Genomic DNA, 15,867 nt, shown 5'->3' on the forward strand with positions numbered 1-15,867 from the left:
AGGTTTTAGTCAAATAATTTAACTAGGGACTAAAATGTAGTAGAATAATGTTCAATGAAATTGACAAGAATCCCGACGATAATAAGACCATCAAGAATCGGTAGACTCAACAACATACTTCATTAGAAAATGATTTATTTAATTGAATCTCTCAACAATATGTTTAATTTTTTTAAATAAAAGACGTTTCTCAATTTTTTTGTTGCTTTTTACCCTTTTTGTTTAACTTTATTTATGAGAAATCCTTTTAGATATTTTTTTTTTGAGAAATGAATCGTCTTAGATATTTACTCAATGCTGATATCCTAGTAGAGAATGCTGATATTCCGGTCCAAGTAAACCAAATCTGGTTTAATTTGTGGCTGTGAATCTATAGACGTCACTGTCGTATTCATTTATAGATCTCGTACGCATAAGCCACTAAAGCACCTAGTAATTTGTAAACCAAAAAGCCTATAAATATAGCCCCCCTGGTTAATACTAATTTCAACACTTACAAGTTACAACAAACAAAATACATAAACATAGTTAACTATTCATTACAAGCAACATTCAAGAACATGGAGGAGAAGAGCAAGAACAAGATCAGTGAAGAAGAAAAACAGTTTCATGGGAGTTCAAGTCGACCAAAGGGAGGATTAATTACTATGCCCTTCATCTTCGGTATGATTTGAGCTTTTTGTGTGAAAATATGAATCTGATCATCTCTAATTAATAATTTGATGGTTATTATCAGCTAACGAGATATGTGAGAAACTGGCGGTGGTTGGGTTTCACGCAAACATGATAAGTTATCTAACAACACAGCTTCACCTTCCCTTAACCAAAGCAGCCAACACTCTCACTAACTTCGCCGGAACTTCGAGTCTCACTCCTCTTCTCGGTGCCTTTGTCGCCGACTCCTTCGCGGGCCGGTTTTGGACCATCACTTTCGCTTCCATCATCTACCAAATCGTACGTTTATATATAACGTTAATTCAGAAAAAAATTCTTGAATTTTTGTAGGAATGGGTTTTGCCGTATTAAATTATAACACAAAAAAAAGTTATAACAAAAAAATATGACATTGTTTTTTATTACAATGACCTCAGGTCAAAACAATAAACATTACATCAATTTAATTGTTCTAACGATATATGGTAAAATGAAAAAAAAAATTACAGGGCATGACACTACTGACGATATCAGCAATAATACCAACGCTAAGACCACCACCGTGTAAAGGAGAAGAGGTTTGTGTAGTAGCAGACACAGCACAGTTGAGTATACTGTACATAGTCAGATCTCTTAGAAACACAAAGAGTTATAAGAACAACTTTTCTTATTAGCTTTAGAAACTACTCAAAACTAAAGCTCTCAATATGTTTCACTTAGATCATATAGAACACCTCTCCATTAGACCTATATTTATATGAAAGACAATTCCCTTTAACATGTGGGATATGGAAAACACAAACCTAACCTAAATAGAAACTTCCTTTTCCTATTTCTAGGTTTCCTTATTGTGTTTATCTTAACATATTAAACATCTAATAATATGTTAAGTTTCCACAAGCTTGGAATTATCCAACATTCACCCCCTTAATTCCAACTTGAATTAGGGAGATCAATTTCTTGAACTCCGATTAAGCTCCTCATTTGCTTGAACTTAATCATCAAGTAATCATCCTCCACCACACCATGGTGTGCGAATCCACCCATTGAATTCACATCTTTCTCAAGGTTAGACCGGATGCTCTCCTTGCTTCCGTACCGCTTCTTCTTAGAATCGGCCCAGTTCTTGTATAACCTTCTCATGACCTCTTCACTTAAGTTGCGATGAGTCTTGTGGCTGAAGCTCACTGCGATGATAACTCTGGTCACATCCGCCATCTTGCGTACATGAGCTCTGGGAAGGATGTCGGCCTTCTGCTCAACACCCAACTGATTTATCTCTGGTTCATCTTCATCCTTTGAGAACCTTGACTCCATTGGTACATGCGTTGTGTCACACGCTTCCACCTTTGTGTCACACACTCCTCCGTGAGTCGTGTTGCACACTCCTACGTGAGTCGTGTTACACACTTCCATCTTTGTGTCACACAGGATTCCTTGAGCATACCTCTCTTGCTTTATTCTGATTCCGTCTGCTCCTTGAATCACCTCTATGCCAAGGTAGTACGTTAGCTTACCTAGATCTGACATCTCGAACTTCTTAGACATCTCCTCCTTGAATTGCCTAATCACCTTAAGCGAAGTTCCTGTCACAAATAGATCATCAACGTAGATGGCTATGATCAAGACGTCTCCTCCTTGAGTCTTGCAGTACACTGATGGTTCCTTCGTGCACTTCTCAAATCTCATCTCCTTGAGAACCTGATCGAGTTTTACACTCCATGCTCTGGGTGCCTGGCGTAACACATGCAACGTCTTGTGTAACACACAAACTCGATCATCTTCTCCTTTCTTCTCAGAACCAGTCGGTCTATCTTCAAGCTCCCATATCTTGTTTCTTGTGATAGACTCCAACTCGTCTTCCATAGCTTCAACCCAATCTTCTTCACAAGATAGGTTGAACTCATCTGAGGCAATCTCTCCTCCTCTATCGGTGCATCCTAGATTGAGCACATCTGAGGCAACCTCTCCTCCTCTATCGGTGCAACCTAGATTGAACATAGCTGAGGCAACCTCTCCTCCTCTATCGGTGTGAGATCTTTTGAACCGATAGAATGCCTCACGATTATCTGCTGGTGTTGGTGGTGTGATACATCCACACAAATTTCCAAGCAATAATCTCACTGGCTTTGATGTACAAATCATGGCCTTAGTCAGGAATGTGTCTCTGGCTTGCTTCCCTGCGAGACATGTGTCACACACGCCTTCTTTGTGTGTTACACTCGGGAATGAGTGTCTCGTTTGCTTCTCTGCGAGACATGTGTCACACACGCCTTCTTCGTGTGTTACACTCTGCATTCCTACGACCATCTCCTTCCTTACCATGTTGTTCATCACTCCATAGCATATATGTCCTTGTCGAGCATGCCACCTCCATGTAGCATCTTCGTCCCTGACATGTAAACATTCCGGGTAGCTTATCTCCATAGGGGTCTTGTAGAGACGGTTTGGAGATCTTGTCACACGAACTAGCAACCTTCCATGCGAATCTGTGAGCGTTAAGTAGACATCTTTCATGTTAACCTCACATCCGTTCTCTGTTGCTTGCCCAAGACTTAATATATTGTGCTTCAGATCAGGTATGTAGTATATGTCCTTGAGTGCCTTCTTCTCTCCAGTCTTGCACACAAATGTAACCACACCCTTTCCTACAATGTCAACACACGATCCATCACCAAACTTCACCTTCCCTTTGGTGTTGAGATTCAAACTCGAAAAGAACTCCTTGTTCCCTGTCATGTGATTGCTCGCTCCATTATCCAAATACCAGACACTTGCATCGCCTTTGTTGATATCAAGATTCTTCGGAATCACCTTATCTTCATTCAAAAACACCACCTCGTGTACATAGAGTGCATCAGCCTCTTCTGTCTCGTTTAAGTTAGTTTCTTGATTCTTCTCTGTCTTTTCGGGACAGACAGTTGCGTAGTGACCAGGCTTGTCACATCTCCAACATATCAGCTTTGAACGATTCTTCTTCGAGTTGTTATCTTCGGTGTGTGACGCACGGTTTTGGTTGTGTGACCTACCTCGACCTCTGCCTCTACCGTTCCGTCCTCTTCCTCTACCACGGGAATTCTCATAGCCCCTCTGACTATGCTCTTCATTGTTCGAAAACATCAGCTTCCCTTGGTCTTCTTTCTGAGTTTCTTCTCCTACACGCTCCTCGTACGCCTTAAGCCTTCCTACTATGTCTTCAAACCCCGTCGAGTTGAGATCTAGGACTTGCTCAAGTGATGCTACGATCTGGATATACTTGTGTCTTGGAAGACCCTTCAAGAACTTCTTGACCATCTTGGATTCTTCTATGTTTTCTCCCAATGAGGTTGCTTTGGATGATAGGCCCGATATCTTCCCCGCGAAGTCATCGACCGTATCTGCATCATCCATCTTCAACCTATCAAACTCTGTCATCAACGTCTGAAGTCTCGCCTCCCTTACACGATCAGCTCCTAGGTGTCGTGACTTGATGGCGTTCCAGATCTCTTTTGATGCGGTTTGTTCTCCCACCTGGAGAATCAATGTTTCGGGAACAGATTGAAACAAAAGAGCTATTGCAACATCGTTCTTCTTTTGATCATCTGAACCGGGTTCGATTGTGTCCCACACTTCATGAACACGTAGTAGAACCTTCATCCTCATCGACCAAACTGTGTAGTTTGTCGATGACAACATCGGACATTGGATGGATGTAGATCCAAAGTCCTTCGTGCGTGGAGCCCTAGTCACGTCAGCCATCTTGCCGTCGCGATATCTTGTTCACAAGCACCAGGATCTTAAGCTACAACTTAAGCTTAGATCGAGTCTCCAACCTGAGGCTCTGATACCAATTCAGATCTCTTAGAAACACAAAGAGTTATAAGAACAACTTTTCTTATTAGCTTTAGAAACTACTCAAAACTAAAGCTCTCAATATGTTTCACTTAGATCATGTAGAACACCTCTCCATTAGACCTATATTTATATGAAAGACAATTCCCTTTAACATGTGGGATATGGAAAACACAAACCTAACCTAAATAGAAACTTCCTTTTCCTATTTCTAGGTTTCCTTATTGTGTTTATCTTAACATATTAAACATCTAATAATATGTTAAGTTTCCACAAGCTTGGAATTATCCAACACATAGCTCTTCTTCTTGGAGCTCTCGGGTCGGGTGGGATCCGACCATGTGTTGTTGCTTTCGGTGCGGATCAGTTCGACGAGTCGGATCCTAAGCAAACCACCAAAACCTGGAACTACTTCAACGGGTACTTATTAAATACTTTTCTTGATATATTATACATAAAAATAAAATTATTAGATTCCTTTCGTAGATTCCTAGCTAAGATGACTTTGTAATACTACTATGATGTAAAAAAAGGATGAGCATGGATCCTAAGCAAACCACTAAAACAAATCTCTTAATTATAGGTCTCTAAGTAAAAAATAAGTAATCATATAGATGTCCAAAAGTCGTATTTTTGAGTTATGAGCATGTGTTTAATGGATATAGTAGTTTCTTTCTAGTTAACTATGTAGATATTATAAGTTATAAACCGAAATAATTATAATTTTCTCGATGTTTTTGAATGATTAGGTACTATTTTTGCATGGGAGCAGCAAATTTAGTGGCCGTGACGGTTCTTGTGTACATCCAAGATAACGTTGGGTGGGGTCTAGGTTTAGGCATCCCGACAGTTGCTATGTTCTTATCCGTTATTGCTTTTGTCGGCGGTTTCCGGCTTTACCGTCATTTGATTCCATCCGGTAGTCCGTTTACCCGTTTAATACAAGTCGCAGTCTCAGCATTTCGCAAAAGGAAACTGAGGATGGTTTCTGATCCTACACTTCTCTATACCAACAATGAAATTGATGCTCCTATCTCCTTAGGTGGTAATCTCACACACACCAAACACATGAGGTAATATTTTTATTGATGACTTTTCTTTCTCCAGTTTCTATATTTCTATATATCACCAATATGATATATAATTTAGAAATTCACATATAGAAAACTAGAGCTACTTCTTTAAAGGAGAGTAGCCATAAAATATACTTCTAAAATATACTACTGATTGTTTCGATCCTAAATTTTATACTATATTAGTATCAACTAACACTTTATTAGTATCGAATTATTTATTTCAGATTAGGTCCGTATGACTATATATCCAGATAGTCACGAGGACTCGTAGGAAAATCTAAATTTATAACTAGAAAATGATACGACCTAAAGAGTAAATCAATATAGTAACGTAAACCATTGAGTAATCGTACAACAACTTGTCCACTGGGTGAAACAAGACAAATCAAAAATTAAAAATAAAAAGACACAAAATAAATCTTAATTTGTAATCGGTGATGATTCATTGAAGATAAAAGTTCCAAAAGCAAGAAGACGTGAGTATAGTTCAAGCCACGACAAACACATCAAAGTTGTCATTTTTATTGTTTTTGGCATGTATTATATAGTATGCTGCAAAAAAATGGATTTTTATTGGACCCAATTCAAAAATAGTGTAATGGTTATATACTTAGTAATAATCTGCCCGGTTATCAAAATCTAAGCATCTCAAAATAGTAATATTTAGATAATAATATAATTGCTCAGTTTTCGAAATAGAAACATTTCGAAATAGTTATAGTTAGCTAACTAGTAATTAATTGCTCATTTGTCACTTCCTTTGCCTTGCTCAGTTTTCAAGATCTAAAACATTAGTTTGAGTATAAATGATTTGTTGTGTATTTTGATGAATTTAAAAAATCAAACTAATCGATATTATACGTTCTATGATTTTAAATACAGGTTAAATCCGTGTGTTATTAATTTTTTTTACTTACAAAGCATAGTTAAACCATATGTTATTCAATTTTACGATCTCTTCGTTTTAAGATTTTAAAACACATATTAAAATCATGTGTTATCGATTTTATGATTTACAAATCATAAGTTAAACCATGTGTTGTTTAATCATACATAGCTAATGGATTTGATTTCACAATGTATTTAGATAATTTATTTATTAAAAATACAAATAGTCAACTCCGAAGAAAAATTATAAATTCGTATATACTAAAATGCTATATGTTAGATTTGAAACTAAGAAATTTTATTTGGTTTTGTAAATCCTATATAAATACCAAAATCAATTAAAATACATAAACGAATAACATCTTTAAAATCATTTCATTTCACATAGTTTATTAATACATTATGAACAATTAAAACTTGTATTTTAGTCGTTTATGCTTGCATTTGTTTACTGATGGCTATCTCTTATGTTGATTGTTTTTAGTTTCTTGGATAAAGCAGCAATAGTGACTGACGAAGACAATTTGAAATCGGGTCAAATCCCAAACCTATGGAAGCTAAACACAGTCCACCGAGTCGAAGAGCTAAAATCTGTGATCCGAATGGGTCCAATTGGAGCTTCTGGGATCCTACTAATCACAGCCTATGCTCAACAAGGAACATTCTCTCTTCAACAAGCCAAAACCACGAATCGACACTTAACCAAATCATTCCAAATCCCGGCCGGTTCAATGTCCGTCTTCACAACCGTTGCAATGCTCTCCACTATCATCTTCTACGACCGCTTCTTGGTAAAAATAGCCAGAAAATTCACCGGTCTCGAGCGAGGAATCACATTCCTCCATCGTATGGGAGTTGGATTCGTAATCTCGATCATCGCAACTCTTGTCGCTGGATTTGTTGAGATCAAGCGCAAGCATGTTGCTATCGAGCATGGCCTTTTGGATAAACCACACACAATGGTTCCTATCTCGTTTCTTTGGCTGATTCCTCAGTACAGTCTCCATGGAGTTGCCGAGGCTTTCATGTCGATCGGACATTTGGAGTTTTTTTATGACCAAGCGCCGGAGAGTATGAGGAGTACTGCCATGGCGCTTTTTTGGATGGCCATTTCGATCGGGAACTATGTGAGCACTTTGCTTGTGACTTTGGTTCATAAATTCAGTGCCAAATCGGATGGAAGCAATTGGTTACCGGATAACAATCTAAACCGAGGAAAGCTTGAATACTTTTACTGGTTAATCACCTTGTTACAAGTAGTTAATCTCGTGTATTATCTCTGGTGTGCCAAGATTTACACGTATAAACCGGTTCAAGTGCATCATAGTAAGGAAGTCAATAGTTCGTTTAGAGATGAATTTGAGCTATCCAATAGGAGTTTAGTTGATGCATGATTCTCTTGTGTATGTGTAAATTCAATAATATTGTTTATAAATTCAATAAAACAGAAAGAGTGACTTTTTTCATATTAGTGTTTGAGACGGATAAAGAAACCAATCCAAACTGAATTAACATAACATTGAAAAACCAAAAAATCCAAAATATTCTAACCCAAACACCTGAACCGATTTGAACTGGGTTGAAGATGTATCATCTCAAGATCTCGGACGTGGTAGTCGGGTAGACAAGGTTTAGATCTATTCTGAGCCATCTTCGAACAATACTTAATGATGAACAGTTGCAGAGTTACATAATTGAATTTCTAGTAGCTGTCTGCACGATCCTAGCTTTGAGTAACAATCTTGTCGATAAAATGTAAATTAAAATCCTTGGATTGTGAGAATGTCAAGTTCGTGGGAACTTCTGTATTTGGCTCTTCGGTTGGGTAGCCTTTAACTGCCTATTGTAATGTTTTCCTCTTTTGAAGTACATATTATATATCTAATGGGCATCTGCTCAGTGCGATTTTGGATTTTAGATTATTGTGATGCAAAATCTTTTTTTTTTTGAATGTAGATTTAGCTCGTCATGACATCGAAATTTGTTTCGGTACATACAGGTAACAGTGGACATAGAGCTTTCAATACGTGTAGCAAGTTTTAGAATCTTGAATTTTTGTAAACAAATGTATGCATTTATATATATAACTGGTGATAATTTCCGATACGAGAAGATAGTTAGAAATCTTATTAAAATACTTTCATTTTTGAGAAAACAATATTATCAAAAAACAAAAAGTTATTTAAAACTTTTTTTCAATGACTATCATTGAAATATTTGGCATATACGAAAGTTTTGAATGGTTTCGTATAAAAAAATATAAGAAAGCTATATATCTAGTGTTTTAAATGTACTATTTTCATAAACAGTTGATTGTATTCTATTGTTTATAAAAAGTGAGCTTTTTAAAGAAATTAAATAGCATTTCATTCATTCTTCATATTTATTTATAAATAAACTATGTAAGAGCACTACTTTTAAGTTGGCTTAAAACAAATTCTGAAATTTCTTCTAGATCTAGGGTCCAAGATGTTCTAAATATTTTTAATTCAAAAAATACACAGGTGTGAATATACAATTAAAAATCTATAAATTAATAATGTTGGTACTATTATTTTATTATTTTATAGAGTTATTAATTTACAACAAATTTCTTTTTATATTTTTCTATTTTTCTATTTTTAAATATATTTTTTATAAAATAAGAAAAATGTTCTGTTTTAGCGTATATACATTAATTAAAATTTTGAAATGTGATTTTCATATAGATTTTATTATATTATTTGGTGTATATAAAATATATTTCATAGAATTTGAATATAGTTATAGATATAATTTTACTAAATATCATCAGAATATATAGACTTATTAAGAAAATGTAAAGATAATTTTATTATGAATATAAAAAAATAATAATGTTATTTGTTTGTACTATATACAATGTATATACATACATATTGTTAATTTATTATTTTAATGAAACCATATGTTTGTATAGAATTTTCTAAAAACAGATATTATCTTATTATCTTATCGATGTATCTCATATTTTGAACTAGTCTAATTTGAATGTAGAGCTGGCTTAACACTGTTAGGAGCTCTAGCGCAAAAAGAAATACCGTCTAAAATTTATATTCAGATAATGTTTAAAGTATTTTTAAAATTTGATCAGTAATATTTTGTAACCAAAATAAAACTATATACATATCAAATAATTTTGAGCATTTTTCAATTTTATTTATAAATTTTTATATATAAAAATATAGATTTATAAAAAAAATTGAAACCCTTAACTATTGTTATATGGGGGGACACATGCTTGGACCCGGAACGGTTGTACCGCTTGCTCCCCTAGTAAACCGGCTCTGCTTTAAAGCAGGAAAATTTATTAGTTTAGAATGTTTATTAATTTACTGAATATTAATTTATAGAATTCTACTGTATGCAGAGAAATGTAGCATTGCTAAGGAAGGAGCAACCAGGACATGTACATTTAACGTTAATTTGTAAAACAAAAATTGATATTTTTCAAACTACGAATCTTAACATGTCACTATTTTCTTAACCTATTTTGGTTTTATCATTATCTTAAACAAAACTTTTTACAAACCCGTTTAATATAAAGCACAGGGTCTTGTGAAACATTGAACCGGGCCTGAGAGTATGTAACAGCAGCATAACTATAAGCTCTCTAAGATTTTAGTCTTTTAGTCATTAACATTGAGTTGGGATCTTTCTTTCTTTTCTTTTTTGTAAGAGAGGGATCTTTCTTTTCATGCAACCTATGTATCATCTTCTTCGTTTCTCTTTAGCTTAGGGATTTTTTAAGATCCATCATCTTCGTTTCTTTTTAGCCTAGCTAGGGATGTGATTTGTATTCTTTTTTGGTGTGGTGGGATCATCTTTTTCATGCAACCTATGTGTCATCAAATAAAGCTTATCTTTTTCACCTTAAAATTCAACATCACTGTCTACATAATATATACTATTTTCTTACTTGTGTTAGATTGCTGCCAAGGTCCCTCTTCAGATCCAAATACAAGTAGAATTGTAACAAGAACATAAAAGCTGACGAGATTTGTTTGGTAGTTTGGACTACCTATTTCTATGTTTTTCATTGACTTAAATAAGAAACAACAAGTAACTGGAGTCATGGACTCATTACAAAAGGGAATATGGAAAGTGGAGTTTAACAACTCTTGACAAAAGGGTAAGACCATGATTAACCCGGGTTCTTAGAGTAGAGTTCTTAGCGGAAGTACTCCATCCTAAAAACCCCGGGTTAATCATGCTCTAACCCACTAGAAATGCAGAACTAATTCCCAAAGACTAGGTTTGTTATTGAACAAGTAAATAACTAAACAAAACACGTCACATCTTTTTTTTGAAACACTACTTCATTCATTCAGTTAAAAGTGTTAGGTGGAGGACATCAATGCCTCATTAACAACAAGAATCTGCTTAGCAAGCAGATCTGCGTTTCTATTGTTTTCTCTAGGGATCCAAGCAAAGGAACAAGAGGAAAAATCAGACGCCATAATCAAAATATCCGCTACGATTCTGTACATTTCCGGGATGGAGTTTCCATGCTTTATGCTGTTGATTAGCAAGGTAGAGTTAGATTCACAGTGGATATGTGGAACCTGTTTCTCTCTGCAGTCCTTAAGAGCCCTTCTCAGAGCAAGTGCGTCTCCCATCATTGTTTGTGTTCTTGTTTTTCACCTTGTCCATTTTGCCATTCTCTTGCAGCAGATATTGCTCTTGATAGCGCATCCAGTGGTTGAATTGCAAAGTTGTTGAAGATCAGTTTATTTCGCGCTGTCCAGATCTCCCAAAGTATCAAGGGTGCAACGTGAGCTGACGTGATGCCAGCAGGGGGTAAGCATCCCATGGTTTTAATCATGTTCCAGAGATTCTCCAATTCTGTCGGTCCACTAAAATCACAGTCAGCCGACTCAGCCCCCAACGGTGCTGCTCTCCAAACAGACGTCACATCTTCTATTCCAAGTATCTTGATGACTTTCTTATTGCCACGTCAGCTCTAGTTCCATTGTCATCAGCATTGATTTATTTATCACTTTAGTATCTTTAATATATAATACTAATATAATTTATCATTATGATTAAAATTTTAAACAAAAAAAACAAACTAGTGGTATAAAGACATTTTGCTTGAGAGTTTCTCATATCTTGTTTAAAGGTTCTCAAAGCAGAATCCTCCCTCATCTTCTCTTTTACTTTTTTATTTAATTTATTACTTTATTGTTGAGATACTCTTCAACCGACGATGATGATGTTCTTAGCTGATGTGAGGCTCATATATTAATGGCGACTGGATAATTGGCTACTCCAGGCGTTTCTTTGGAGTTTGAACTTAAAGCATTGGTCTATGAACTTGATTTGATTTCTCGGACCTTGCAGGACACATGATTATATTAATGGTACGTAAGTTAATTCTGTTCTTGTCCATGTCCCCATAAGGGTTTTGTTTTGCGCAGCATCCAATTGGGACCAGTATATGAAATAAATACTCTTTGGTTGCAAGTAAGCGTTTAGCTGGTAAAAATTGATGTCTTGTGAAAATTGGGACCATTACATGAGAGGCGAAAGCCATCGTTTATTTCGTTTTGCTATAATTCTTTGAGAGTTTACTATCTGTGCAAGTAGGCACGCGGGTTCGGTTTGTTTGGGTATTTCAGTTTTAGTGGCTGGGTTACTTTGGTTAGTCCAATCTTATCGGAATTTATCGAATAAAAATTGCTTGGTTGGTTTGAGATTCAGTTAGTTTGGTTTTAGAAAATTTTGCTGAGTTTAATCTAATTTTTTTGTTTCAGTTAGATTTTGATTTAATTTGGTTGAAGTCTTAAATAATTTCAGTCAAATTTGATAATGTTGGTTAGTTCGGGTAATTATGTCAAAAAATTTGTTTGTTCGATTAATTTGGTTTTTTTTTTTTTTGAAAACGAAGCAGCTACTACCACTGAAGCAATGACCCACTTTTTTTTATAAAAATCTTGATGAACTTAACCGAAGTCATAACTGTATCCGAAGCGAAAATAATAATTTTTGGTTTAATTCGGTTTTACTGGTTCGGTTTGGGTAATGAATCCTAGTCCTATGTGCAAGACTGTAAGAGTGCTTGTAATAAACCACTAGCTTTGATGAAAAGGTGAGTGAGTTTTTCTTAAACTCCTTTTTAACTTTGTACCTAATATCCCTTTTGTACTATTTATGATTGGCTATACATAGAGAGCTAAATAAGCTTATTGAGACTTGGTCAGAACTCAAAATCAATCCCCTAGTATGAATGATTTTGGTGGGGTTGCATTTTTGTGAGTGAAGCATCTTTTTCAAACTATGCTGAGGAAACCAAAGACTTTCTCTCACTTAGTAATATGTAGATTAAGTCAAGGATTCAAAGCATACTTGTATATGTCTGTCTTGTCTTGTGTGTTGACATGTCTCTTGCGTCTTTAAACTTGATTTTCTCCATAGAGTGAAGCAAAAGAAAAAGATGGGCTTCTTCTGTCATTCACTTACCAAGATTTGCTGATTCATCCTTTTCAGATAGCGACAATCTTCGTTTCCCACTCTTGGATTCTTGTTTCTTGTGTTATTTATCTTTCTTGTACAACGAAACACTGCTATGGCTTCTGTGTCTAAAATCGTCGAGCAAGAGGTTGTAGCATCACCAAGAAGCAAGCTTTCAATAACAAGGGAAAGCAGTCTAGCTTCTGTCGCCTCATTGTCCATGCCCCTTGTTCGTAGTTACTCTTTAAAAACTTAGAATGATTCAACTCGTGTTTTTTATTTTTCGAGTAATGAATTTGTCCTCTATCAGATTCAGGAGATTGTTTTATCAGCAGACATCAAATGCAGTGACTGCCAAGAGAAGATCGCTGACATAATGTCGAGGATGATAGGTAAGACATAGTTTACTTCTCCAGATGAAACATGTTTTGCTCCTTTCACTTAACAGAGTGTTCCTCTGTTTTCTCTGTTTCTTTCAAAAAGCAGAAACATATTCAATATTGGTGAGCGTGTTGGAGAAGAAAGTGACACTGACATGTACATATTCCGGTGACCGGAGAGTCTCCAAATCATACGGCGAAGCTCTTCTCTGTAAAATGTCCACCTTCAAGCGTAGGATGCTTCATTCTTCTAGGAAACAACTCAATGCTGAGTAGTTTTATTGTCATCCTCTTTGCAATAAACCGTCGGAAAGTTTTTAATCTTTAATGTATGAATGTGATGGATAATGTTTAGATATGCTTGTAACAAATAACTCTCAGTAACAAAATATCATAGAAATGAGAAAATTAAAAGAGATTATTGGGAAGTTAGATTGCCGCCACTTTGTTGCCAGAGATTGATGATGTCAGTTGACTTAAGCTCTTCCCATGCATCTTTTCTTGGCCAGAAGAAGTAGGGACTTAGTGGGACTGTTCCATGTCCAGGAACATGCTGGTCCAATCCTAATCCTATGTTCTTCTCCATCCACACAAAATTGAGAACTACTCTTGCCTTCTCTTCTTGTTGTTTCACCACCTAAAGACAACAACTAAGTTTTGTGAATTTGTTTGAAACACAACAAAGAAGTAAAGTGTTGTTGTTATTTACTTGTTTTGGTTGTAGAGTGTCGGAAACATCAGTGACTTTTTCAGCAGTGAGTGTCTCTGGAGATACAAGAGTCACGATTTTCCTTTTTAGAGAGATGGGTATGGTGGATTGGTTATTGAACGATGCAGAAGAAACAGTCATGGAGGGTTTTGGCTGTTGAGAGATGAAAGAAGAGCAGAGAGAAGCAGATGAGAGTGAAGAGTGGAGTGCCATTGATGACATCATTTTTATTGTTCCTCCAAGAGCAGTGGAGAGATCCTTATGCAAATGGATAAAGGACACGATATGGTTGCAGTAGAGCTCCAAAGTGGTTGACCATTGATATGAAACTATATGGGTTTTATTGATTTGGCCCATTATTTTATTATTTTATTTTTTTTTCAGATATTTTGTTTCAGAGTTAATAGAAATATGTTACAAGCCCATGAACATACATCAAACGATGAAATAAAAATGGGATGAACTGGCTTTTTATTAGTAAAAGCAATCCGTCTTTATTGCAAAATGATGGATTCGAGAAAGGCGCTGCACCTATTACCAGAGAGCCCACAGACTTGCATAAAAGATTTGGGAACCAACACACCATGACCAAACACGAGTTGGGTATGGTGCTGGGATTGTTAGTCCGCCAACGGGAGCTACTGAATAGAAGATCAAACTCGAATTCCAGTTGAGAAGACCCCCGACTCCACCCATTGCCTCCTCCAAGAACCAAAGAGAGAATCCAAAAGCTGCACCAGTACAGTTCTGGTAGCAAACACAAGCGAGCACTTACAATGGGAAACAAATGGGAAAACAAGAGAACCTCCGGAGAATACGAGACCAGAACTGTTTCAACAGAGCTCTGGACACAATACCAAGAAGAGGAGAAGACAGAAGGGAGGGAGATTGACTGAGATGCACTGGAAAGGCCATAGAAGACAAAACCAAGTCGCATCACATCTTCTCTCCGCGCGTGAACGAGACTAGCACCAACACACTCAGAAGCCGGGGACTATGAATTAACACGAGGACGAGGTTAAGGAACCCCTCCGAAGCACCCCTGTCTCCAAAGCAGAAAACGAGAAGTCGAAAAACCAAAGAACAGAAGACGTGAACTGATGAGACCGAAAGAGAGACAGAACATGAAGCCTGCATACTGGATGTAGTGGTTGAGCCCTCCTTCCTCCTCCACGCGCTTCCGTAACACGAAAGGGGTCCCTAGATTGGAAAACTCAGACCCGCTTTCAAACCTTTATAAATCCAGACACCTACACGAAAAGAGTCCCCAAAACACTTTCTTTCTCTTATTTATCATTTTGTATTAATTTTTATTGAGAAACCACGATGAAAAATCACTGATTCAGATCTAATGAATGGTTAAAATGCTTACTCTGAGAAGTTCTTGGATTACACATAGATTCTTGGTCATAAAAAGCTTAATCAATAAACTAATACATTTTTGAACTTGTTGAAAAATCGTCTTCCATAATTCTATAAATGCATGTAAGATATTAACTAGAAAAACATATGTTATTTTATTTTCCAGTTCCTACATTGAATAATTCTTACACATTATATTCAATAAATATTATAGCAGACAATTGTATAGAAGCTGGGGAGACATGAATCTGGAACCTCTAGCCCTTGTTGATTGTCGTCCCGGAGACATCAATGAGTACCCAGCAAAGTCTCGCCTGTTTCTGATCTGCTCTCCAGGAGCCATCTGTGTAGCAATTGATAGTTGCTTCCGGTACCTGATAGGGGAGGTTCTCTATGGTTTTTGGGAGGTGATGAGGCACCAGAGATTGGGCCTGCTCCCATTCTCTGGCTGAGAGAATAGTGAATCCAACTATTTTAGTGGGTGTCGAATCTCTGT

The 15,867-nt window shown here is 36.3% G+C and overlaps 3 protein-coding genes across 6 annotated transcripts; 2 read left to right on the top strand and 1 right to left on the bottom strand.

Annotated features, from left to right (window-relative positions):
- Positions 1–308: 308 nt before the first annotated feature.
- LOC103852507 (protein NRT1/ PTR FAMILY 3.1) lies at positions 309–7,917 on the top strand. Its single transcript, XM_009129407.3, has 6 exons — positions 309–663; positions 737–954; positions 1,164–1,274; positions 4,781–4,905; positions 5,235–5,558; positions 6,934–7,917. The coding sequence occupies exons 1-6, from the start codon at positions 561–563 to the stop codon at positions 7,841–7,843; spliced, it is 1,791 nt and encodes a 596-aa protein (XP_009127655.1). The 5' UTR covers positions 309–560; the 3' UTR covers positions 7,844–7,917.
- Positions 7,918–11,592: 3,675 nt separating this feature from the next.
- LOC103852511 lies at positions 11,593–13,654 on the top strand. 2 transcript variants are annotated; one of them, XM_009129409.3, is made up of 4 exons: positions 11,593–11,830; positions 12,957–13,149; positions 13,231–13,312; positions 13,407–13,654. In XM_009129409.3, exons 2-4 carry the CDS (start codon positions 13,036–13,038, stop codon positions 13,574–13,576), a joined length of 366 nt encoding a protein of 121 aa, XP_009127657.1. In that variant the 5' UTR covers positions 11,593–11,830; positions 12,957–13,035; the 3' UTR covers positions 13,577–13,654. The 2 variants fall into 2 exon arrangements, with proteins under 2 accessions (XP_009127657.1, XP_033139617.1); XM_033283726.1 differs by having other exon boundaries at positions 11,594–11,830; positions 12,885–13,149.
- Positions 13,610–15,864, bottom strand: LOC103852509 (30S ribosomal protein 3-1, chloroplastic). 3 transcript variants are annotated; one of them, XM_033283715.1, is made up of 5 exons: positions 15,627–15,864; positions 15,149–15,259; positions 14,867–15,051; positions 14,010–14,756; positions 13,696–13,937 (listed from the first exon to the last, which is right to left on the bottom strand). In XM_033283715.1, exons 4-5 carry the CDS (start codon positions 14,364–14,366, stop codon positions 13,719–13,721), a joined length of 576 nt encoding a protein of 191 aa, XP_033139606.1. In that variant the 5' UTR covers positions 14,367–14,756; positions 14,867–15,051; positions 15,149–15,259; positions 15,627–15,864; the 3' UTR covers positions 13,696–13,718. The 3 variants fall into 3 exon arrangements, with proteins under 3 accessions (XP_009127656.2, XP_033139606.1, XP_033139605.1); XM_009129408.3 differs by having other exon boundaries at positions 13,610–13,937; positions 14,010–15,259; XM_033283714.1 differs by having other exon boundaries at positions 14,010–15,209; positions 15,627–15,770.
- Positions 15,865–15,867: the final 3 nt, after the last annotated feature.

Source organism: Brassica rapa, chromosome A02 (genome assembly GCF_000309985.2).
Source record: "Brassica rapa cultivar Chiifu-401-42 chromosome A02, CAAS_Brap_v3.01, whole genome shotgun sequence".
Lineage (NCBI taxonomy): Eukaryota > Viridiplantae > Streptophyta > Magnoliopsida > Brassicales > Brassicaceae > Brassica > Brassica rapa.

Excerpts from the sequence above, each read along its gene's own strand:
- LOC103852507 (XM_009129407.3), top strand. The coding sequence starts at position 561 with ATGGAGGAGAAGAGCAAGAACAAGATCAGTGAAGAAGAAAAACAGTTT. Across the intron at positions 664-736 it reads TACTATGCCCTTCATCTTCG|CTAACGAGATATGTGAGAAA; the intron begins GTATGATTTGAG and ends GGTTATTATCAG. Across the intron at positions 1,275-4,780 it reads CACAGTTGAGTATACTGTAC|ATAGCTCTTCTTCTTGGAGC; the intron begins ATAGTCAGATCT and ends ATTATCCAACAC.
- LOC103852511 (XM_009129409.3), top strand. The coding sequence starts at position 13,036 with ATGGCTTCTGTGTCTAAAATCGTCGAGCAAGAGGTTGTAGCATCACCA. Across the intron at positions 13,150-13,230 it reads CCTCATTGTCCATGCCCCTT|ATTCAGGAGATTGTTTTATC; the intron begins GTTCGTAGTTAC and ends GTCCTCTATCAG. Across the intron at positions 13,313-13,406 it reads CATAATGTCGAGGATGATAG|AAACATATTCAATATTGGTG; the intron begins GTAAGACATAGT and ends TTCAAAAAGCAG.
- LOC103852509 (XM_009129408.3), bottom strand. The coding sequence starts at position 14,366 with ATGGGCCAAATCAATAAAACCCATATAGTTTCATATCAATGGTCAACC. Across the intron at positions 13,938-14,009 it reads ACACTCTACAACCAAAACAA|GTGGTGAAACAACAAGAAGA; the intron begins GTAAATAACAAC and ends TGTTGTCTTTAG.